Below are 26,174 nucleotides of genomic sequence, written 5' to 3'. Positions count from 1 at the left end.
ACACTCCCTGTCCTGTGTTCAGGCCTCTGCTACAGCCATCACGGAGTGCTGTGCCTGACAAACTCACATGTCTATTTTTTCCTCTGTGGTAAGGCAAGGGCTCTGTCTATTCCAGGGCTGAGTATATATTTGCTGAAGAAAACAGCCCTGAGTTTCAGGAAAGTCAAAGTTTAACTGAACTTTTCTACATACTGAGGGCAAGTTATTAAACTTTCTATGCCTTATTATAGCAACTGTAAATTGAAGATAATAAGGTAAAAATAACCACCTAAGAGATTTCTCATAAGGATAAATAATATTAAATATGTAATGTGTTTAGAACAATGTCTGAGACCTAATAATTGTTCGATAAATATTATGTATTATGTCTAATTTTATTCTTATGGGAATAAATATCAACATGTACATATGGCTGCAATGTATACTGTGTATACATATATGCTAAACAGACGTAAGGTTTTAAGCATAGAATGAAAGTCAGGAGACCTGAATTCTGGACCCAGATGTTTTCTAATGAGCCATAGGCCTTTGGTCAGACCCTTCTGTTTGGGTGGTATTGGCATTTTCATTGATAAATTGAAGGGACTAATTTAAACTCCCTACTGGTCTGATTTGTTTTGATGCTGTGATACTTGTCCTCCCAGACAAGCTTTAATATTCTAGGATATTCAAATAAAGAATGAAAAACCAATACACACACACACACACACATATATACAAAAAATGTGTGTGTGTGTGTGTGTGTGTGTGTCCATATACATGCAAAAGAATAAGCCAACTGCAACAGAAATTTCAAGAAAAAATGCACGTGAGAGCCAGGCATGGCAGTGCATACCTCTAACCCTTGCTACTTGGGAGGCCAAAGCAGGATGAATAGTGATAAATTTGAGGCCAGCCTGGATGAATAGTGAGACACTGTCTCAAAATATAAAATAACAACTTAAAAGGGCTGGGGAGATATGTAGTTCAGTGGTAGAGCACTTGGCTAAGCATACATAAGGGCTCTGTATTGCAAAGAAAGTAAAGAGAGAGAATATACATGGGAAACAGACTAATTTCTTTTGATGTGGCAATTTTCTAGGCTCACAGATGTGAGTCAGCTATTCTTGCTAATACAACACTGTCCACTGCCATTGTCCCTGGGGCCCAGTGCGTTCTCAGCAGGCTCTAGGAAGCCAGCAGGAATCATTCAGTGGCACTAGAAGGCTCAGATTTGTCAAGTTTGAGCCGTTGGGATAAGTACTTGGCTAGATGGTTGGCAAATGGGAATGGAACGAGCTCCCAGATCCAGTTCAAATATGTAGGTTCTATTGTACCTTTTAAATGAGGTTCTGCTGAGCAATTCACTTTGGAGTGAGGGGTAGGGATAAGGGCAGAGGAGGTGAAGGGGGTGGAATTAATGAGAAAAGCAGAACAGATGTTGGACTGGCTTTCTAAACCTGTAAAATGTCTGTATTTTACATAAATGGATGTATCTTTACTTATGGAGCTCAAAGTTGGTCTCCTTGATTCTAATGAACTCAGTTTAAGAAGGCAAATAATCTTATCACAAATTATTTCCTCCAGCAGAACTATGTAAACTCTTCAAAGTCTTAGCAAGAGTTTGGCAAGGAGACTGGTGGGAATGGAAAGGGTAGTTTACTTCTGAGTGACTGCAAATGTATACAGTATGCCCTCACCACACTCAGACAAATAGCACTCAGCGATCTAACGTTCTGCCTGGCAAGGTGTTATGGGGTGGCATGCACCTGTAATTCCAGTTAGTTGGACGACTGAGACAGAAGGACTGCAAGTTCAAGGCCAATCTGGGCAACTTAGTGAGACCTTGTCTCAAAATGAAAATTTTAAAAGGGCTGTAGCCAAGCACAGTGGCGTCACCTATAATCCCAGCAAATTGTGAGGCCGAAGCAGGAGTATAACAAGTTTGAGGCCAGACTTGCAGTTTCACAAGACCCTAAGCAAGTCAGTGAGACCCTGCTTCAAAATAAATAAACAAAAAGGGGTGGGGATGTAGCTCATTGGTCAAGTGCTCCTGGGTTCAACCCCAAATTAAAGAAAAAAGGAAGAAAAGACAAAAAAGAAAAGAAATCCAACATCCTTCCAGGATTTGGGGAAAATGGTACTTTTCATTATCGCTTCTTTCCTATGAATTCCAGAGGCAGTGACAAACTGCTGTCCTATAAGGATGCCCGTTGCTTTTTACCTTCTTCCCAAACTCTCCAGACACAAGCTCTCTGTTGCTCTTCCTCTCTAAACACAATCATCTTCCAGAGCTCTCTCTAGAGTTCCTTTCATTTATCCTGTTCCCATAACTAAACATCTCATGCTCGTCCCTGTGTCACGTAAGTCTATGTGGTCAGCCCTAGACAACCTCAGGAGCAAAGGCCAGCAATGCTGGACCTGCAGTAAGAGGATACTCCTGTTCCCTCCTCTTCTGGGACCCTGGGGTATCCTGGGCCAAGAAAAGCTCTCCTCTGCAGATGCACTATTGCTGCAGGCTGCCTGCTCAGACGGGGTACCCTGAGCATTTCCAGGATGCAATCCAAAGAGGCAGAAACAAACAACAAGCTTTGTTTTAATCTTCAGGAGAAAAAATATATATAAAACCATAATCTTCCAGCATGTGAATGCCAAATCCAAGACTTGCTCTTTTCAGTCAAAGGTCTGAAATACTGTATCAGATGGGAATCCTTCTGGGTTCATTTCACAGGACACAGTGATACCAGCCTTCATCAACGCTAAGGTTTGTTTCTAAAAACAGCAAGTCTCCATTAGGATAAGAGCAACACCGGAAATCCTCCGTGTGCTGCATAATAGAAGCCAGGCTGCCTTGACCAATAACAGATTAAACCTGGCCAAGACAATTAGGGAAGAATCCATAAGTTGATTTTCAACTAAATCTGCACAAAGCCTGCTGTAAAGTGCTGCAGAAATGTTGAACTGGAAGCACAAAAGCTGAAAATATTTCTGGGCATAAACTCCTTTGGTTTTCTCTTCTCACATTCCAGCAGCCAAGAACCTTCTAAAATAACCACCAGTCCTACACCGGCTGATGCTCCAGGCAATTAAAATCCTGAGTGATTACCTGGTCTTAGGTTAAAACAATGAGGAGGAGTGGGATAAACTAAATGGACAGCAAGGACATTGCAGGACAGTTTCCTTAGAGAAGGAAAAGAGTAGAGAAGGACAGGGCTGGTGAAAAGATGTTGATGGGACAAAGCTCTGATTTTTCACTCATTTATTTAAAATTCTTCAATGAAAATATCTACTCTTCATTCAATTCTCTCTCTCTCTCTCTCTCTCTCTCTCTCTCTCTCTCTCTCACACACACACACACACACACACACACACACACACACACACACGGGACTCAGGACTCATCTCTTCCTTCCCATAATGCATTGCCAATGCCTCTCTGTTTCTGTGACCTGCTCTCCAGATGATCAGCCCAATGACACCAGGGGCCGTATTTGACCTTTCTCTGAGTCCTCATCATCTTCTGCTATGCCTATTACCGCAGAAGCAGATGTTTAAAGGACATTTGTTCCATAAATAGGAACTTATTTTTGCCAGGTGTGAAACACACACACACACACACACACACACACACACACACACACACACACACACGCTGAAAACGTTAAATATGTGAATTGAAAGCATTGTGTTTAACCAGGATGTGAAGACAGACACATAAAATCTTCACACCTCCGCACAGTAATCCTCGTTGTTGTAATCTGTACAGATGCTTTAAAGGAAGCTGGAGTGAAAACATTTCAATTCCTCTGAAAACGATAACGGCTCTTTTTTTATTCTTCTGACTTTCTATAGTTTAGTAAAAGCAACAAATTCTGCTGAGAGGGATGGAAAACTCAGACCTAAAAATGCTCCCTTTTGTGAGCCACTAATGAGCAAGGCAAGGGAACAACTGAGGGACACATTGGTGTGAGTTTGTCTCGGTCAAGAGGCAGTTTTTGAAAAGATTCTGACAGAAACCGTCCATTAATAGAAACACTGGTGGAAAGCACAGCCAGGGCAGGTCATCACTGTCTGTTTCATCAGCCCATATTTCAAGGCTGTACCCAGTGACCTCCTTCTCCTAAAGGCAAGGGATGCCAACTGTGCTCTGCACTGAGAGTCTCCATGTCAGTAGAAAGAGGAAAAGGCCTGAGCTACAGTCTCCACCTAGGCCTCTGTTTCCTGGGAAAATAGGAAATATGAGTCCTCAATACGACCATTCACTCACTCACTCACTCACTCACTCATTCATTCAACATGCATTAACCGAGCACATTCTACATACTGACTCCATGTCCACTGCTAGGAAACAAAGATTATCAGTGCTGTGGCTTGAAGGGGTCCCCAAAGCTCATGTGATAGAACTGAATCTCCTGTGCAACAGTGCTGAGAGGCAGGACTAGCGAAGTGACTAGGTCAAGAGGACTCAGTCCTCAGCGAATGGATTAAGGAGGAGACTTGCTGTGAGAGGGGCTTGTTATAAAAGCCACTGGAGCATCCTCTTGCAATGCTGCCTTCCACAAATGGGTGATGCAGCATGAAAGCCTTCACCACACACCAGAGCCATTGCTCTAGGACTTGCCAGCCTCTAGAACCATAAGCCAAATAAACTTTTATTGTTTATAAATTTTCTAGTCTCAGGTATTCTGTTACAGCCACACAAAACAGACCAAGACAAATAGATTACTATGTTATCTTTCCAAGAACTCAGAGGATTCGGTGGGGAAGAGAAAATGTAAACAAACCTTGACAGTGTCATTGAGTTAGAACAATAATGGTGGCATCAACAGGATGTTATGGAGCACTGGGCAGGAATAACTTGCTCTCACCAGCATATTGTGGAGGCTTTGCAGAATTCATGATCTTTGGACTTGAAGAACAAGTAAAAGAGGTAGGTGAATGTTCGCTATATGGTTGGTAGCTAAGGTCTTTCCTGCTCCGCTAGTCCAAATTCACAGACTACTTAGGAAATAAAGACAATAAGTGGAATTCCCTTTTAATCTGTATGGAGTCACCTGGGGTTTATACAATGGATCAGGCTCCATTCAGAAACCCTGAGAAGTCACAACAGGAAGGGACAGGCTTGAAGCAACAGCTGAAGCATTGAAAGAGGACTGCATGGAAACCAATGTGACACAAGGACAAATCAGCAAGGCACATTTGGCTCTAGTTTTTCTTCATTTCCTCTGTACTTAAAGGAGACTTGATCACTGCTTTTTACTCCAGCCTTACAACAAGATGAGGGAGAACTGAGTTGGTAAGAAGTACTGATTCACCTCTTTGAGAACCACCTGGTGAATTTCCAGTGAAGGTTTATTAAATGAACAAATGAATGGATGGGCTTTGTCACCCCTGTTTACTTTATCCACCTGCAAGACGAGAGTGTGTGGGCCACTGAGACATTTGTCCTTCTTCCCACCCACCCACGTGGACTGTGGTCATGCAGTGAGGGAGGGAGGGGCAAGGAACATAGTCATGATTGGAAAGAAGCATCCAAGCCGCAAATCATGACTGAGGACATGTGTTTACTTTATTCCTTGCCCTCTACCTCTTCCCAAAAGGTTGTGGAAAAGTCAACACAATGAAAATGCAATTGGGCTTTATGGAATTTTACAAGAAGGAAAAAGAAGTCCTCAGAAAAGAGGGCAAAACAAATAAGCAGACTCTGGGGGCCCGTAACGCAGTGATGATGGAGGGGACAAAGTTCACCCTGAACTTCCTCGTTGTTAGAGGAGAAATGGGAAGGCAGCACAGTTCTCCAAATTAAAACCTCCAAATTGAAAGAGTTCCCTAAATTAAATTAAAAGAGTGCCTTTCATTCATTCCTCCCTTCACTCACTCACTCACTTCTCCAACACTGACAAGGCATATTCTGCATATCAGGAGCCTTCTGGAGTACACTGAGGGGCGCCCCATCCAGAGGTAGCCTTGCTTTTTCTCTTAAGCATGCGTGTGAGGTGGAGCCCCCAGTACAGATAATGCCAATCAATGCCTGGCTCAGAAGCTAAAGGAGACAAATGACCTGGGACTCACCCTACTTCCCAGAAATGTTGGAACAAGACCCTGGATGCTGCCTGAACTGTGTTTAAATGCCATTTGGAGAAGGTGGCAGGTGGCTAATTATCTAGTGGAATGACTCAGTTCATATAAACAGGATGGTTCGGGGAAAGGAATTTCCTGGTTCTTTGAGCCACTGGCTCATAGCACACACACACTTGGAGTTACATGTGACAAAAGATTTGGGCTTTGGTGCTATTGGCTTTGCAGATATTCTGGAATACACCGATATCCAGCCTGGATGTAAATCTGGAAATTACCCAGCATAGTCCTCACCAAAGACAGTAGAGTTGAAAGGCATCTTGTGTGTCTCCTAAGTCATCTCTCCATGGGAAGTGTCAATCCTTTCCACTTTTTATTTGACAAGTGGCCACTTTTCACCTAGTCATTTCCAGGGTAGGGTACTCAATGAGCCAGCCCTTTTTATTATTCTTTATTCTCTTTCTCAGTTGTAAGTCACTGAGACTTTGGGGTACATATTATAAAGCAGTAGCTGTTGAACTAATCCATGGGATTATTTTGCCTAAACTATCTAGATAATTTTACAAGCTCATTAATTGATCATGCTGCTCTTAGGAGAAACCTTAGGAATATCTGCTCTTAGGAGGACAGCGTTCCCTAAACACAAGCAGTTCAAAATAAGGAGTCTTTGCAGCTTGAGGGGTGGGGTAGACTGTGCCAGTGAAAGCGACACAGCAAGGGGTCTGGAGAACTCCGATGGAAAGTGATGTCTGCGCTTGTCATTTCCTCCTCCAGAACCTCATTATGGAATCACTTGTTCTTTACACTTGTTCAGCAAACATTTAAGGAGTACCTACTACATACTAGATCCTGTGTGTGGGGGGGAGGGGTGGGGGTGAATGCATGAGACATAAAACTCCTGAAGCTTCCCTCAGGATTTAGTGACTCTCAGGAAGACAGGTTACCAGTCTTCAGGTGTGAAAAACCGACAATGGTATCGTATTGATCTGGATAAAAAGGTGATAAAACTTTATCAAGGAATTCATTTGGAACCTGTCGCTAAACTCCTCTTATAGGATTAAACTCAGGCCTAACTTTTTTTTCTGCCGAATTCTGCCTTGTGGGAAAGATCTAACCACTGCACACTGCCAGCGTCCAGCTTGCAGCTCTTAAAGCGAGAGAAGAATCCTTTCTCCTGGGGCCCTGAGGGAGACCCCCTAGCTGGGCTGTGAGGGGCCTGCAGTGAAGGAGCTTTGAAGCCCCACCGTGGGGTCAGGGACAATGATGATTAATGCCACAGCCTGCTCCTGGCCAGCATTCTTTCTCCCCTCAGAGATGGGGGATGGGAGGCCTTCTTAGTAAGCTCTTCAGGAAAAGGGTTTGATATTGGAGATTCCCTCGAAAGCTAGGGCTCGGCTGCTCCCCTCACAGGTCTCCCAGCTTAATCCCTCACTCTCAGGTTTCTCTTTGTCTGGAGCCAGCCCATCCCCACAGCCACTCCTGCCCAGAGGTAGCTCCCTGCCCCCCCCCCCACCAAGCCCACTCCCAGCTTCCCCTTCTCCTCACAGCCCCTCCCCCAGGCTGCCCAGCCTGGGCCCTACCTCCAGCTCAATTTAGACAAACGTGAACATAATACATCTCTCCCTGCTGCCTCCCTCCACTGATGACCTGCCCTACCATTACAACTGCTCAGAGTGGGCTCAACGCACTTCCTGTCTGCATGGGTGGTCCTGGGGATCACGGGAAGGAAGCTGACAGCTGAGAACTGGGCCAGGGATCACCATGTCAGGCACACCAGAGGGAGCAGGCAGCTTTGGTTTCACTGTTCTCATTTTTGCTCTAAGTCCAAGACCAGAGCCCCTCTGGAATTGGGGAGGTCTAGTCATCTGGGAAGGAAGGAACCTCACTTTGTTCCTCCACTGAATCCAAAGTTCCTATGGGTCCTGATGCAATTGTCTCTTGAAATGGTCTGGAATGGAGCTCTAGTCTCAGTTCTACTAATGAGTCATTGGGGTGACTTTAGGCAGCTCACGTCACCCTGGGCCTGTTGGCTTTGAGGTGCATTATCCAGCTGATATGTTTGACCTAGAATGCCGGCACTGGAAGGGACTCTGGGGGTCCCCAGACCCAGTGGTTTGAAAACACTTTGTTCTTGTCAAAAAAATGCAACGAAAAATCATTTTCTATGCCATTCACTTCCATGTGTGTGCTGAAACTCCCCCAGCTCTCACACTCAAAAGAACCATCTAGGAAAAAAGCAAAGGCAACATTGACTCTGTTTTTCTTTATGTTTCCAAAATATCAGGAGTTCTGCCATACTTGTGACATACTGCACAGACCTGGCCATAGACCAGTGAGTTACATCATGGCGGTAAAAGAACTCATCCTTTTGTTTAATGCATTGTAAGATCTAGGAAGAAAGAGAGGCCCCCCAAGAGATGACATGCCTGAGACCACACCACTCGAGAGGGGCAGAGCTGGGAGATGGGGGTGTAGCTCAGTGGTAGACCACTTGTCTACTATGGGTAGGCAAAGTTCTGGGCTCCCTCCCTCCTAGCACTGCAAAAAACAGAAGGGGGAAAAAAAAAAGAGTTTGAAGCAGAGCTATATTCTCACTCAAGTCTCATTTGACACTGGAAATATGGGGCAGAGGGATATTGCTCACTTTACCCTGCAATGATATCCACAGGTAAAGAGGCGACATACATAATGGACTTCTACTTCAAAAGCATAGAGAAAGTAGAAGTGGTGGCATGGGGACACATCACCAAGGGCTATTGGTTTTCCACAGGGATGGCAGAAACTGCTACCTCCAATGAGGTTTTGATGTCTGCTGTGGACTTCAGTCTTCTCTGTCTCACAGAGCCATTTCCCACAGCAGCCATCAGAAGCAGCACAGATGGGTTCACATTACACCTTCTCTTATTTCCCTGGCTTGCTGGGGGGGGGGGGAGGAGAGCACAATAGCCAGGGGTGGGGGAGGGAGGGAAAAGGCAGAAGTTAAGGGGAGGAAGGGAAGGGGCATGGAAGCGGGAGGAGGGGGCAGGGAAAGAGAAACTTGGTTAACCACCACTCTAGATAATCCACTCACTGGATTAGCAGCCCGTAAATAAATGAGAATCGGCATAGCATTACTACAAAGTGAGATTCCTTCAGCCTAGATAAGAGAGCAGTAGACAGATAAACACCCTCATTTATGAGGCCACTCACATTTACCCTGTGTGTTCCTAGTGTCAGTGTCGGCCCTGGGCATGGTATTGCTATTCCAGAAGCCTGATGTGGAGAGCAGGCTGTGTCCTGCTCCAGAGTGACTCCACTGTGATTAAAATAATAATTCTCAGACTCCTATTGTGCTGTGCCAAACCCTGAGTTACTTACTCCATTTTGTAAAGCGGTAGTTTGTTTTGAGTTGTGTTCCATTTTGAGTACAAGTGCCAAAGTAGAATGACTCTATACCTGTTTGTACAACTGAACAACCACTGTTTGCATAACACAACCACACAGGCACAAACGGATAAATTGTGCTAAATACAAATGACTACCTGTGAGCTTCCCAAATTAAATTCAAAGCACATAGATGCATGGGCATATCCACCCATATCAGAAAAACCAGGTCCATGATCTTCTCAAGCCCATGGGACCACTGGATAAAGCAACCTTCTCACCTGAGACCTATGAATAGAGGAGCACCACAAGACTGGCTACTGCAGCACACACGTGACCGTCATCAGACCTTATGGCGAATGCATCACAGGGTCAACAGGCCATGAACCTTTGACTTTATGTCCCCAGGATTCAGGTCTTTGGCTCAGCTGGATCTTTTATTTATTTATTTATTTTTAATTTTTCTTGATACTGGGAACTGAACTTGGGACCCTCAACCACTGAGCCACATCCTATCCCAGCCCTTTTTTTTTTAATATATATTTTTTACTTAGAGAAGAGGTCTGAGTTGTTTAGTGCCTCACTGTTGATGAGGCTGGCTTTGAACTTGCGATCCTCCTGCCTCAGCCTCTTGAGCCACTAGGATTATAGGCGTGTACCACTGGTTCAGCTATATTTTTCTTTTTGAAATGACCCATTCTAAAACACCCTGTCCTTCAAACCCTGGCCTAGAATAAGTTCCCAGGTCTGACAGCTCCGGGTCCTGAACAAATTTTTTGGCAGGTTCTATCTGGCAACCTGTGATGACTTTCTTGCAATTATTATCTGCCTTTGAGGTCAGTGAAGACTTCCAAAACCCTGGGGCCACCTTAACCTTTCTGTAACCTATATCTATCATTGTGTAAAGTGTGATGTGTGCTTTGAGTGTTATAAAGATTAGTCATTAAGATTGGAATGAAAGATTTGCAATTTCCCAGCTTATGACTACCAAGCAAACCCATGAATACTCAGTGAATTGCAACTGGTGAAAGTGATGAAGCTTGTGAATTTGTTACTCCATAAATTCTGATGTTGTGGAAAGATACAAACAAATGTGTTTGGTCTGTTAATGGCGTAACTCACTCAGGACACCTGCCCTCAGGAATTAATTATTGATTCTCTTCTTGGACGGTCCCTGCTTCCTCTGAAGTCTCAAAACAAACCTGAGGTGGTAACTGGGTGATGAGCCTCCTTTGTTTGGTCCAGTTTGTGGTTTCTAAAACCCAAGGAGGTTTGGTGAATGGATAATTATGGCTGGAAGCAGGAAGAGAATGGGGTTAAGGCTGCTCTGAGGGGCTAAAGACAAGCTGCAGAGCCACAGCCTCTCGGAAGCCGGCAAAGCCAGGGGAATTTTCTTCCAAGACAGACCTTCCAGGTGACTGTCTGCCTGCCCATTAGTCTCTGCCACCAGATCCTGAAGCCCTGGAGGGCATGGGCCACATCTGTTATCTGTGTCCCCAGTGCCCAGCACTGGTCCTGACACTGTAGCACTGCCCTCAGGATGGTCAGAAGGAGATGCTGCAGAGGAAAGATGTGGATATGGAGTGGAGGTCAAAGCCAAATCTTTAAAGCCAAGTCTGTGGTCCAAGCCAAGACCACTTCAAAGGCAGAGCATTCTACCCTGTCCATTTCCATGAAGGACTTGACTCCTGAAAGGAAAGGTATAAATTAAAACCAGAGGTAACTTGTTCTTTGAAAGAAACCTTGATAATAGACATGACCTAGCTTCACCTCGGAAGATGAAAACTGCTTCCTATAAAGAAATATCTAAATACGTCCATGGCGGAGAGGGAGGCCCAAATATCTTGGGATCCAGAGAAGTGGGACTTTTATTTCTTTGCCACTGAAAGCTAGTCACTCAAATATTTTATGGAACTTTTACTGTGTTCCAGGTAATGGTGCTGAGTGGTGTGTTAAAAAGAACTAAGACAGTCCCTGTGCCCAAAGCACTCACACTTTCTAAAGGTCATAGGTTCAGGAGAAGACAGAAGAACAGAGGATGAGAGAATCAGCAAGTCATCTTCTCCAAAAGCAAATGTGATAGAGCCTGAATAACTCAGTAAGAACTTGTAGGCAGATAGAATAAAGAGCACAGGCAAATGCAGACATGGTAGAGACAATTACCCAGATATGCATCTGTGGACGTGTAAAGGACAGTTAAATAAGAGTCAGTTCACAGATGTCCCTGTGTGTTGTCCTGGGGGATAGGAACCTTAAGTCAGTAGCATTGAAGGAGGTAAGACACACACACACACACACACACACACACACACACACATACACACACACACAAATGGTCTGGTTTGTATTTTACTAAAGTCATCCTATTCTAAAAAGTAAGAAGGAAAGGCAGAAAGAGGAATAGGAAAGGTTATCAGTGATCTAAGAAGTTAGGATACAGTTGTAGTCACTCAAATGAGAACAGGTAAGGGCTTCCATAGTAATTTAAAATTCTCAGTAGAGGCAAAGTCAGTGCAGGGAAGGAACCATGAATAAATAAGGCTCAGACTCATACCAAACAGGCTTCTCTACAGCTATCATTGATGCAAAGCTGAAAATAAATCAGAAGAACAAGACAGGATCTATACCAGTCATGGTTGTTCCTTCTGAACCCAGCAGTTCAGACTTCTACTTTCATAAGACAACTCAGATGTGGTCCCAAGCGCTTTGATGTCCTGGGCTATGATTCTTATACACCTTGGTGGACATTTTCAGAGAGTAGGAGAGACTGGGGGCCCATGGCTCTTCACAGTAATTATCTGACTTTCACGTCAAATGAAAAGTGAGTCAATAGGCCTTCCCCTCCTCTTCTCTATTAGGGTTTAACAGGATTTAAGTTCATGACTGAGATTTTTGTCTAATGACTCTGAGTGACAGAAGAAATGCATCTCACTACCCACCTTAAGGGCCCCAAGGACTCAATGTTTGGGTGGCTTTTGGGAAGCTGGAAGAAGGCTTTAAGGGGGATAATTGAATTCCTGAGGTAGGATGACAATAGCGATTAAGTTTTGGGTGACTGGAGGAAAAAAAAACTGTGGGTTTTAGATAAACAGATGACAAAAAGAACCCATTTGAGATTCCAGTCTTTTCAAGTAGGGCCCCAGGGGCTTAGAATTTTCTGAAAGGACAAACATCTCAGAGTATTTATAGCTCATGCTTCTGAATATAATTCTCAGGTGTGTCTTGGAGCCCGGTACCCTCATTCTTTAAACAATTATACACAATCCTAACACTGATGGGCGCACTATATTCTGAACCTTCAGAATGTTTTCAATCAAAAAGCTTTCTAGATTCAACAGAAATTGGACTCATGACAGTAATAATGGCTAATGAGAGTCTACGTATATACTGTTTTATAATTACTTTTTGTTTTGAACTGTGGATGGAACCCACAGGCACTGAGTCACACCCCCAGCCCTTTTTTATTTTTTGAGACAGGGTTTCACTAAATTGCCCAGGCTGACCCTCAAATTTGTGATCCTCTTACCTCAGTCTCCTAAGTAGCTTGGATTGCAGCACCTGGCTACTTGGTATTCAGCACCTAATTTGTATAACAGTCCTATGAGGTAGATGTTATCAACAAACCCACAATTTAGATGGGAAAATTGGGTCCAATAACTTTAAGCCTCAAGGTCAGAGTCACATAGCATTGGAAATATTGATTTGACTCCCACGCTCACCCTAACCATGGTGCATGGAGGTGTAGGAGTGCTGCTTGATGAAGCTTGGTGGGCTCTATCCTGCAGCCCAGTCTTTAAATGTACATGAAAACACCCTTGAAAGGTGAAGAGGAGAGTCTAAAGATAAAAGTAATGAAAGGGACCTTACCCCAGAAAACATCATCCTTACACTTACATGAAATATTAAGTTAGATAGTAATGTTTTTTTAAATATTTTTTTAATTGTAGGTGGACACAATATCTTTATTTTATTTATTTATACGAGGTGCTGAGAATTGAACCCAGGGCCTCACATGTGCTAGGTGAGCACTCTACTGCTGAGCCACAGCCCCAGCCCCTAGATAGTAATGTTCCTTAAATAATTGAAATTCTTAATGAAATGGCCTAAAGATTTTTTGTAGAACCTAGCTTGGAAAATCCATACATGATCCAGGCTGCTTCCTCTTCCAGATAAGTCTGCATTAATATCTATTGGATATGTTGATTGGATTAATGTCAATGTCACTCTGAATTGATGAAGAGACTGTTCTGGTTTCCAAACTTGTTCTTCCATCTAGGTGCTGAATAAAACTTGATGAATGTGCCAGGTGTGGTGGTATAGACCTATAATCCCAGTAGCTTGGGAGGCTGAGGCAGGAGGATTTCGAGTTCAAAGCCAGCCTCAGCAGCTTAGCAAGGCCCTAATCAACTTAGTGAGACTTGTCTCTAAGTAAAATATAAAAAGGGCTGGGGATGTGGCTCATTGGTTAAGCATCCCTGGTTCAATCCCCGGTACAAAAATAAATTGATGAATGAAAGAATAAATGAATCATCAAATAAATAGCTTGTGTTTCCCCATTTCTTCCTTAATCTTATGACCCCCTTCTTTGCTGCCTATTTGCCTAAGGGCAATAAAAAATTCTTAGTCAGCATAATGGTGAAGATTTTACCATCACTTCCTCTGTCTTCAGGACTGTCTACTAATCCCAAGTCTGTATTGAAACCTTTCCTATCCCAAACTACCATTTGATTGTCTTTGTCTCATTTGCCAGTCCCTCTTCCTTAGAATGCACTTCTCTGCTTTTATCACTGATATGTAGATCCTTGAAACCAAAGAGGACCTCATACCTAAACTGGAAACCTCTGTAAAACATCTCTAATCCACCATCCACCCAGTGCTGCTTGGAAATGATCCTTCGTTTGCTTATAAAATTATTATTATTATTAACTCATCATGTAAAAAAAAATCTTTTCCATTAATTAGTATATTCATTCATAGTTGATTCTATGAACTTATTTTTGTTTTTCAGATGCACTTGAGAGCTTGTTATGTGCCAAGAAATGTGCCGGAATCCAGGGGATACAAAGACAAATAAGCCTTGGTCCCATCTCTCTGCTCTTTCTAGAACATAACAGACCAGGTCTGCTGGAAAACAGATGCGTGAGCTGTTATGGTTTGGATGAGGTGTCCCTGGAAAGCTCACATGAGATAATGCAGGAAGGTTTGGAGGAGAAATGATTGGATTATAGCCTTAGCCTAATCAGTGACTTAATCCCTGATGGAATAACTGAAGTGCTAGGGTATGGCTGGAGGAGATGGGGATTGGGGTGTGGCTTTGGGTCTATGTTTGTATCTGGAGAATGGAGTTTCTCTCTCTGCTTTCTGATCACTGTGATATGAACTCTTCTCTTTGCCACACTCTTCCATCATGATGTTTCACCTCACCTCAAGCCCAGAGGAATGGAGCCAGCCTTCTATGGACTAAAACCTCTGAAATTGTGAGCCCTTAAATAAACTTTTCCTCCCTTAAGATTGTTCTGGTCAGATCCTTAGTCATAGCAGCAAAAATGCTGACTAAAACCTGAGCCATGAGCAATAGTACCATAATTCAGTAAGATCCCATCAGTGTGTGCATTAAATGTAAGACTAGGGCAGAAAAGCTAATAAATAATGAAATCACGCAGGACCAACTGCAGGTTGGCCTGGAATGACTTCAGAGAAAGCACTATATGAAGTGAAGCTAAGGATGAGTTTGGAATGTTCAGGTCAACAGGGTGGAATGGGGTGTGCACAGAGGGTTGGGAGTCTCAAGCTTACTATAGACTGATAATTCTTCCATATCATGTGACTTCAGGAAATAGAATATGTAAGGGTATTTGCTAAAAGGGAGTTTTCATGAACTGTCTTTGTCTCGGTGAACTGGTCTAATCCTTTTGGAAAGTAACTTGATAATATGAATCAAGAACAACAAAATGAACACATCTCAGCCCAGTCAATCACACCTTTGTAAATCTACCTTGATGAAATGATACTGAATGTGGAAAAGATTATATGCACAAAGATAGTGTATACTGTTTTAGAGCATTAAAATAGGGGAGAATTGAGGAATAAGCCTCCATACCCTGAACTGGGAGATAAACAATGCTACATTTATTAGAGGGACTATCGTGAAGCCATTAATTTTGAATATTATGTGACAACTTAGAAGCATTTATTCTTATATTGTTGAATAAAAAAGAACAGTATGTGATCACAACCTTATTTTAAAAATCTTATATATAACAAAATGTGTCTAAGAAATGGAACCAAAATGCTTTAAAAAGTTAGGTTAGAATGAGGGGAGTTTGGGGAGAAACTTTCCTATTTTTACTCTATTTTCAAAATTTCTTATATATATATGGTTGTTTTATTCACTTATAATCTGTTAAATATTTGAATTTTTGTCTGCTTTTGTTTTTAATCTGTGCTATGAATTTCACTTTACATTTTGCTGGAAATTTCTTCCACAAGTAACTAGGTCTTCTACTTCTTTTTGTTCCTCTTCCCATTACTTTGTAAACAATCAAAATCTAAACACATTGTGGATTTATACTTAGCCATACAAAGCTGTCAAAGTTGAGCATATTTCCTATTCTCTGCTTTCCTAGGACCTCAAGATCATTAAAATAATCAACACTGACACCTCATACTGTGTCCGTTTAGATATGAGGTGTCTCCCAAAAGATCATGTGTGAGATAATGCAAGAATTTTCAGAGGTGAAATGATTAGATTATGAAAGGTGTAACCCCATAAGTGGGTTAATCCACTAATATGGATTAACTGGGAGGTAAATGTAGGCAGGTAGGGTGTGGCTGGAGGAAGTGATCTCTGGGAATGTACCTTTAGGGTTTATATTTTGTCTCTGGTAAGTGGAGTTCTCTCTCTCTGCTTCCTGATTGCCATGTTGTGATCTGCTTTCCTCTTCCATGCCCTTCCACCATAGTGTTCTGCCTCACCTCAGACCCAGAGGTATGGATTGGCTGATCATGGACTGAACGGCTGAAACCATGAGCTAACATAACTTTTTTCCTCTACATTGTTGTTGTTAGAATTATTTCTGGTCAGAGAGAAGAAAAAGCTAACTAAAACTTATAGTTTTTATATGTAAAGATATTCTTCTAAGACCTTCACAGCTATTAATTCATTGAGTACTCACAACAATCCCATGGAGTAAATATTATTATCCTTTTTTTTTCACAACTAAGTAAATAGACATTTAAAAGGTTAACCACTCACCCAAGGTCATCTAGCTAGTCAGACACAGAGTCAGGAATTTGAACCCAGGGAATACAGTTCAAGAGTCTTTGCCCTTAATCACACAAAGGAAGGTTTGCAATAGCCAACTAGCGGAACAGACAAGTAGCAGGCATGGCAATCTACACAGATAATTGGTGGTGGGGTAAGGACCAGGGGTGGAGGTTGGAGGTATACAGAACTCAAGGATTCCTAGTGGAAGCTTGATCTCTGGCAGTAACTCTTTTTTTTTTTTTTCTAGGTGAGAGGATGGCAGATGTAGAATGGCAATCTGAAGTATGAGCAGTCACTCCTTTGGAAATACCTGGCTCAGAGTCAGGATGGATTAGAGGTAGGACTTAGCTAAATGTGAAAAGCACGAGAAAATGGATTTCTATAAATTGGGTGGGTCTTGATATTTTCTATAGCAATTGTTCCTGAAGCACACATTATGACTATTTCTTTTCTGATAACTAGATTAAAGTTAAAAAGCTCAGGTTTTGCCCATAACCAGGGCTAGACCTCTCCTGACTATCTAATCTAGAACCTGCCCCTCCTGCCATCCCTAACTTACATACATACATTCTTATAACAGAATAGAATAAATATCCACTAGAAATAATGAGTAAGGCACCTTGTGCACAGAGAGACATTGATAGCCTCTATTAAAATTGAATAACCAAAGGGGTCAGGAGTCACTGTACAAACACAATGATAGGTGCAATTATATTAAGTATTGCATTAAGATTGACTGATTCTTCTGTTGACTCTGATTGATGTTTCTCTATAATCTCTAGATTGAACAAATGTTTCAATGCTATACCTGGGCTATTTATCACTAGTGTCCTATCCTTTTAATTCATTAGTTCCAAGCCTTGGAAAAAAGTTTCTCAAATGTCTACCCCAACAGAAGATGAGAATTATTCTCAAGTGGCCAAGAGTTTGAAGGCATCCGGTCTAAACTGAAACACTTCTCATAATATAGCACTGGCTTTCAAGCCACATCTGAAATGAGTAGTTTCTATCTGCTTGTACTGACCGGTACTGTTGCCTTCAAGCCTTATATAAAATAACCAGAGGCTCTGCAACTGGAAATCTACCTCTCACCCTTACACAAAATGCCCTCAACCTTTTTTGTTGATAAGTGGGTGTGTTACCCAACCCTGCCTGAGCAGAGTGGGGCTCCTTGTCAAAGATGTATATATCCTTGACACAAGTAAAATAGGTTACTTTTCTTTCACAGAAACTAGATTCTTAAATTCCAGATTTCACAATTTACCTCCTGACTTTGTTAGTAATAGAAGGTTTGGGAGGAGACCTGAGAGACCCAACTTTGATTTCGTGATGAGCAGAGGCGGCCCAAGGAGAAGAAGGCATCACCCTGCTATCCTCTATCCATTGGTGACAGCTGCTTCTGTTTCACATTCCAGGGCTCGCTTTGTCCCATGCTTCTTAACTTTCACATGACACTGAGAAGCCATGAAACCCACCAAGGAGCAGAGGCTGTCTCAGTCATTTTCCCTGACCCCTCTATCCCTCTACACAAAGATCCCTCGTCTGAACCTGCTTTCAGGGGAAGGAAAGACGGTGGGCTCTTACTCATTTCCATGTATTCTGGAGTGAGTCCTGTATAGGGTTCCAAGCTATAGTCTAGGTCCCACTGTTCTGGACGTTTTGAATGGTCAGGGTCAGTTTCTCCAGGTTCTGTTTCATCTTTCAGCTTCCGAAATAGTTTCTTTAGTTTCCTGGAAAAGAAATGGAGCAGTCACCAACAGTCTCTGGAGAGGGTTGATTCTGCAGATAGAAAGGAGAAAAACACTAATTTTGAGAATGAAGCCATCTCTAATCTAAGGACAGATAAACAGACACAGGGAGGCTACTTTTCTCCAAAAGTCAGCCTGAGGATATCTTTAATGAAGATAATGAAAGAGAACAACCTCCCCCAAAGATCAGTTGCTTCAAACCCAGTGAAACTTTAAATTCTTCCTATTGTTTGATAAGCAACAGAGAGTTGGTCCTTCCTGATAAATATGAACCAGTCCTATTGCCCAATGGGTGATATTTTCACCTTCTTCCTGGAGAATAGAGTAGAAAAAGGGTGCTCTCTTCACAGGTCAAACATTTTGGGGGTCTCAATAACATGAAAGGCATCATCTCTATTAAAGCCAAGCTGAACACTAGCCACCATAAACACATATGCTGGAATTCTAATGCTCAATGTGAGTATATTTGGAGATGGGGCTTCTAGGAGGTAATTAAGATTAAATGAGGCCATAAGAGTGGGGTTCCTAATCCAATAGGAATAGTGGTCTTACAAGAAGAGGATGAGCTCTTTTTCTCTCTCTCTTTCCACAATGTGTGGACATACAGAAAGCATCCATCAGTGAGCCAGAAAGAGCCCTCACCAGAAATTTAATCCTTCTGGACTTTGTTCTTAGACTTTCCAGCCTTCAGAACTACAGAAAAACAAACTTCTGTTGGTTAAGCCACCTATCTGTGGTATTTCATTATAGTAATCTGACTGATGAAGACAACCACATTTAATATATATATATTTTTTAATTTATTTTTTTTAAGAGAGAGTGAGAGAGGAGGGAGAGAGAGAGAGAATTTTTTTAATATTTATTTTTTAGTTCTCGGCTGACACAACATCTTTGTTGGTATGTGGTGCTGAGGATCGAACCCGGGCCGCTCGCATGCCAGGCGAGTGCGCTACCGCTGAGCCACATCCCCAGCCCAATATTTTTTGACCTAGAATGATTAACAAGATAATAATGGTCCAACCTGTAAGGGTTGGTAGAAGATTAGGAGACACAATCCTAGCCATGATATTTGGAGACAGTGAGCACTGAATAAATGAGATATATATATATATATATATATATATATATATATATATATAATATGGCAGAGGACACAGGGTTTTCATACTTTGTCCAATGCATAGAGAATAAAAAATTGGTGAAAGAGCTAGGTGCCAGTGCTGCTGACCAGCTTAAGAGGAAGTTTCCAGGAGACAGAAGAATTCATAGAACATTCTGAATCACAGCCTTGAAAAGGTCCAAGGGGATTCTGGAGTTCAAGCTTTGTCCTTGGATGGGGCAGGCCTCCCCACCATCTCCCAGTATTCATCCAAGACCACCTAACTTCTATGTAGGTGTAACCCAACATGACCACACACCTCCTTCTATTGTTAGAAACTGCTTCTGTCAGCTAGTGGAAGTCTAATGGTTTAAAGCAGAGCTCTCATCGGGTCTTAGCTAATATAATTTGAAACAAAGGTGATAAAAGCCTAATCTTTAGTGTAGAATACAGTTGCATAAAACCAAGTTTCCTGTCTTTAAAATGAAGAAATAAATATTAACTTGCCAGAGGGTCAGTTAAAGAAGATGAACTATGTGACAAGCTCAAATTAAGACCTGGTACGTGCCAAGAGGTCAATAAATGTATCTATCATTATCCCTCTCATCATCTTCACCATCATCACAATAACATCCTAATCACAAGATTTAAACTATGAGCTGAGATCCATTAGAAGCAGCAGTAGAGCTAGGCATGATGGTGCATACCTGTAAACCGAGCTACTAGAGAGGCTCAGGCAGCAGGATCTCAAGTTCAAGGTCAGGATCAGCAACTTAGTGAGACCCTTGTCTCAAAATAAAAAGGGCTGGGGCTGTGACTCCATAATAGAGTGGCCCTGCTTGAAATCCCTAGTACTGGGGAAAAACAAACATTTAAAAAATTTTCATATAAAAAATAGCCAGTATGGTGGCACATACCTGTAATCCCAGCAGCTCAGGAGGTTGAGACAGGAGGATCATGAGTTCAAAGCCAGCCTCAGTAATGGCGAGACTAAGCAGCTAAGTGATACCCTATCTTTAATAAAATACAAAATAGGGCTGGGGATGCGGCTCAGTGGTTTAGTGCCTCTGAGCTCAATCCCTGGTACCCCCCCCCTCCAAAAAAAGTCAATAATTCTGTGATAATGAGAAAGTGAGAAAAACTAGACACAGCCTAAAGATGCTGAAGCCAAATTGTGTGGACTAGTTGAGACCTTGTCTGAAAATAAGGACAGAAGGAGACAGTCAAAGAAAATAAAAAAGAAGAAAGAAAAAAATGAATGGATAAAGAAAATGTGGTATATATACACAATGGAATATTATTCAACATTAAAAGAGAATAAAATGATGGCAGGTAAATGAATGGAGCTGGAGAATATAATGCTAAGTGAAGTTAGTCAATCCCAAAAACTCAAATACCGAATGATTTCTCCGATTTAAGGAGGCTGATTCTTAATATGCTATGGGGGATGGGGGGTGGAGGATTAAATGAACTCTAGATAGGGCAAAGGGGAAAAGGGGAGGGAGTGGAAGGGAGGGGGAATAGGGGTAGGAAAGACAGTGGAATGTGATGGTAATTATTACCCTAACTACATGTATGAAGACACGAAGGATGTGACTCTACTTTGTGTACAACCATAGATATAAAAATTATGCTTTTATATGTGTAATATGAATTGTAATGCATTCTGTTGTCATATATAACAAATTAAAATTTTTTAAAAAAGGAAAAGTGGGGAGAGAAAATTTAGCACCAAAATTAAAATGAGACTTTTCTTCTAGGTACCCAATAATCAGAAAACTTGGCCAAATCTTTAATAAAGACCAAACAGTGGATTTGATTATAAAAAACTGAACACAGGTGTATATATATATATATCCCTATCCACTTCTGAATGAATAAAGGGTAATGAAAACAGCTTTGAATAAGAAGTGTGTGAGGGTTGTTAATGAGTATCTTAAAAGATGGATCAGGTGTAAAGGAGTTGGCAAAGCTGTGGTGGCTGAATGATAAGTGCCTATGGTCAAAGGTGGCAGAGAAAAGCACACCAACTCATGCTGCAGAAGCTCACAACTGGAGGCATCAGATATCCCAAAAGGTAAGGAATAAAAACCGATCACAGCTCTGTTGAAGGAACAGCAGATCCGAATGTCTCTGTACCCACGTTGCCCAGATAACTAGGATTCCTAATACTTGCAGAAGGAAGACATTTATTCAGAAGAGAAAATGAACCAGGGAAACTCCAGATCTGAAATAACTCCAATAAAATCAGGCAGAGAGACCCACAGACAATGGAGTAGGCAACTGCATAGATGTGCATGGAGCGCTGGGCTGGAGGCAAAGATCTGAGAACTGCCAGGGAGAGAATGAAGCCATGGCAATGCACACCAACTATGGACAGAGCGGAGGGCCAGCAAAGAGCCCTGAGAATATCACTTTCCAGGGAGGAAAGTCATCTTAGAAGGAGCTGCCCAGGAACATTATTTAGGGCAGTAGTGCCTAAAACAATTCAGCTCCTCTCTGGAAAGCAGTTAAGGGGAGGAGGGGTGGGGGACAGGAGCCTCCAAAGCACACACAAAAAAAATAGTCATGGGAGCAGAAGGCCAAGGCCAAGTCTGTGTGACAAAGGTGGCAAAGGAAGAGGAAGGAGGGAGGGGCTTCAAAATCTTTTAAGTGTAGATAGCCCCCCCCCAAAAAAAAATCCCCAAATAGTTCTTATGAGCTCATCATTCCCACAAGTTTTCCTCCTGGATAGCTTGGTGACTATTAAAAAATTAATAAAGCCTCTCTACAGCAGGATTTAAGAGGAATCCTACAAACTGTATAACATACAGATGGGCCGTTTGGAAAACTTAGGATTATGATTCTGACCGTATGATGCACTCGCTTGTTAAAGTGAGTCCTTTGATGTTACCCCTTGTCCTTTTCTTCTGCTATTTTTTCCGTCCCTTTTTAATGACAAGTCTTAGAAACTCTTTGGAAGGCTCCCATTTCCTTCTCTGCCTGTGCCCTATGGGCTCATACCCAAGAAAATGGTGATTGTCACCCTTTGGGCCTTCTTGCCACAGGAATCTGGGCCCCACGCCATCCTATTATTCCATGAACCCTGAACCCTATAAAAGAAGGCAGAACCTAACCATAAATGGGCCAAAGGGGAGGAACATATCAACCACAGGGTGTTGCTCAACACCAGTCATGGTTCAAACTTATTCTTTAAACTTTTGACTCAGGGTCAGACTCCACTGTATTTGAGCAGAACACAGACCTTCTGTGATGTCTTTAAAGAGAGAGTGTTTTATGTCTTGAAATGTTAAACTTAGTACATTTACACAAAGAAAGCAGACAGTTTATAAAACCTTACTAGCTGAGTCCAGCCATCTCTTACAACTCTTTGGGGATGTGATCTGGTGCTTTTAGTAAGAATAAGGATGGAAGGACATTTGCCAGTGGAAGTATTGATCTGTCTGTCTGGTTGGTCCATTTCAATGTATGCCAGGCGAAAGAATCTAGCACATGAGAAAGCTGATATTTATCCTTTGAAAGACCAAAAAAAAAATATCCATCTTTGGATAATAACAGGCCCATTTCAGTTTTGCTTCAAAAAGGAAGAACCATTCTTGAGGATTCCAAGAATGGAGCTAAATTTGAGATCAAATGATAGCAAAGAGTCATGATGTGGTATGGTGTGTTTTGATCCAAGGTCTATTTTGCAGAGACACATTTGGAAAAGCTGTGGGATGAGGAAAATTCCACCAATGGGCACAGGTAAAAAACAACACAGGATCGAATTCTGCCACACAGTTAGCATGTCTGAAGTCATCTCAGAAGGAGCTGCCTATGAACATTTTTCTGGGACAGTTCTGTTTAAAACCATTAGCTCCTCTCTGGAAAGCATCTGCACAACTGTGTCAGGCCCCGGGAGCCTGGCATTGCGTGAGGAAGGATAGTCTGAGAACACGCAACCAAGTTTTATCTATTATCATTGTGTTAGTTACAGAGAGGATTTTAACTACTCAGCTTTAGGGCCTCCCTTAGAAGCATTTTGTTTTTCCATCTCCAGGGTCTCTGATTCAGGTCTAGAAAAGAGGACAGGGGGTTGGGGGATGCTGTTGCCTGGTAGAAGATGCCTGAACAGAGGCCTCAAATGGTTCACAAAGGACTGAAGACTGGGAAACAGTATTCTAGTTTGAGACTCTGCTGGGTTGTAAGATTCTCCAGGCCATACAATTGTGTCATGTTAATTTTTGCAGTAGGCACACCCAGAGTCTACTGAGGATGTCACAACCTCAGGGAGAGAGGTGACTACAGTTGTCTGGACTAATGGATAGAGATCAATGAGACAGTCTTCACGTGTTTTTAGAAAGATGTAAGAATAAGAATCAGAAAATTTTTTGCAAACCTAGGTGTTGAAGCCGGGCCTGGCACACACCTGTAATCCAGCGACTCGAGAGGCAGAGGCTGGAGGATCGTAAGCTCCAGGCCAGCCTCAGCAACTTAGAAAGACCCTGTCTCAAAATTAAATATGAAAGGAGCTGGGGATATGGCTCAGTGGTAAAACACATCTGGGATCAATCCCCAGTAACCCCTCACCCCCAAAATATCAACGATGAATTAAAGATGATCAGTGCTGTGAACTTTATTGTTATCATGTTTTTTTTTAACCCCCAGCATTCTTAGTACAACCACCTACTGAATTTCTTAGTCTTATTTCCATTTTTAATTTTAATTTTCATTGGTGCATTATAATAATGTAGACGAGTGGAATCCATTATGCCATATTCGTACACACACATTAACGTAATTTTATCAACCCACGTTCCCCAGTACAGTTTTCAAAGGTCAAATCTGACCTATTAGATCAATATTTATCTCCTTGCAGAAAAATGTGAAGGGGAAGGCTCTGGAGGTAATGACAAGGTATACTATAATCCAAAAGCCATCAGGCTTAGAACAGAAGAGGAAAACAGTGTTCCTGAGTGGGGTCTTTTCAGGCTGACTCTCTGGACTTGCAACATTTAAAAAGTATCACCAGCCACATAACATCCCATGACATACAGTAAAATTTTGGCTACCTGGAGCCCCAAGAATGATTTCTTCTTTCTCTGCTGTTCATGTATTTTAGATGGCTGAGCAGTTATCCAAGCTGTTTGCCTTACATGACCATGTTGGAGGCAGATTTTTTTGAGAATAACTTTCCGATGGTCACACAGTAAGTATATTTTACAGCTGGATCTAAACTTGAATCTGTTTAGCCACTAAATTTCTGCCCTATAGAGACACCCTATAACTTTTATAATTTACCTGACTCCTTCTTTGCTGTCAGAATCAACTGTCATTTCTCTTTTGACTCAAAAAGAGTCTCTTTTTCATTGCTTATTCCATGTTTTTCAACTGTCATACATCAATGTACTGTCAGATGCTTAAATTCTGGATGGGAGAAATGTAATTAATGAATAATGTACCCTAAGTGGGAAGTGAAGGTCCAGTAATCATAATCATAGTGATTTTATGGACCAAACTCAAAATACAACCTGTAGGATCATAGAGAACTTTGGATTTGGTAGAATCTTTGTTCTGCATCCCTAATGTTACCTATGTGCTATGTCATATGTGTCCTATTGCAGATTAGAAACTGAAATGAGGAAGCATGTTTTAAAATGGAGTGACTTGTATTTGAAATCAATAGAGACCAGCTTCACTCAGTAGAAGAGAGGTTACTGGGGTGCTAGACCTATAAGGCACCTTTTGAAAAGACTATAATGCCACCAAGTTTACCAAGAGACGTGGACAGCAAGACTTAGAGAAGTGACTTACCTGTAGCTTCATGAGTTACTATGCAATTTCCATTAATTAAACACACATCAAGTAATAAACAAGAAAATTAAGCCTTCAAGGCAAACCACCATGCATTATTTTCATCTGTTACGGAGCTGATGGAGTTGATGGGTAGGAAATGTGCCAACACACTGTCCAAACATATGCCTGGTTTTTTTTTCTCTCTTATACTCTATAAAAGGCTTCTGGGTCCAGAAAGAATGGGCTAAGTGGTAGAACAGATGTCCAGATGAAAACATGGTCATCTCATGCCTAGAAGCAATCTATAATTCCATCCAGTGCAGAATAACAATGCACTGGAAGTGCAGGTGTCTTCTCCAGATGTTTGGAGAGAAATGAGACTTTCCTTGCAGGAGTGGTGGAGGGGCCAGCCACATAGCTTCAAAGGGGCCAGATGTGGCTTTGGTATCTGCTGTGTATTCTCTCGATGTTGGTTCCTAACAAATAGTGTCTCTGTAAGATGCTAAGCTCCTAGAGAACAAGAACCATCTGTTCTTGCTTGACTATCAATACACAGCTTTTGGTCAGAAATCAGGGAATAGAATGAAGCTTCAGTTTCTTGAGACTGGTGCTTTTCTGATGGCTGACTACAGGCGGTTTAAGCAGGGGAAAGGAATGAGGCATCCAGACACTTATGTTCACATCAGTCCTTCTCTAGAAAAAGTGTCTGGCTAGGTGCCACCTGAGGCTGTCCCAGTATGTGGGCAGAAAAATAATACTAGGTGTTCGATCTAATTAATGGTATGTGATGGCAAGACCCAACTGGAGAACTGGAACAAAACAATGTTATGAAGAAATGCCAAGGATTGTCATTTCGTAAATTACA

General features: G+C 42.0%; 1 protein-coding gene and 1 long non-coding RNA gene across 5 annotated transcripts in view; one reads left to right on the top strand and one right to left on the bottom strand.

The window, feature by feature from the left end:
* Ano2 (anoctamin 2) overlaps positions 1–26,174 on the bottom strand; it is a 352,659-nt gene that overhangs the window by 18,046 nt on the left and 308,439 nt on the right. For all 4 annotated transcript variants that reach the window (XR_013423166.1, XM_078015366.1, XM_078015367.1 and 1 more), the window contains one exon: positions 18,272–18,417. Coding sequence is in view for 3 of the 4 variants with exons in the window: in XM_078015366.1 (XP_077871492.1) it covers positions 18,272–18,417 (146 nt within the window). In the remaining variant the exon portion in view is untranslated. The remainder of the gene's footprint in view (positions 1–18,271; positions 18,418–26,174) is intronic.
* The window catches only part of LOC144364963 (uncharacterized), a 37,442-nt gene continuing 32,782 nt past the window's right edge, over positions 21,515–26,174 (top strand). Inside the window, exons 1-2 of the long non-coding RNA XR_013423167.1 lie at positions 21,515–21,611; positions 24,636–24,722. This is a non-coding gene — a long non-coding RNA (uncharacterized LOC144364963). The remainder of the gene's footprint in view (positions 21,612–24,635; positions 24,723–26,174) is intronic.

The sequence above is a fragment of the Ictidomys tridecemlineatus genome, chromosome 6, assembly GCF_052094955.1.
Source record: "Ictidomys tridecemlineatus isolate mIctTri1 chromosome 6, mIctTri1.hap1, whole genome shotgun sequence".
Lineage (NCBI taxonomy): Eukaryota > Metazoa > Chordata > Mammalia > Rodentia > Sciuridae > Ictidomys > Ictidomys tridecemlineatus.
This window is presented reverse-complemented; position numbering and strand designations above follow the sequence as displayed.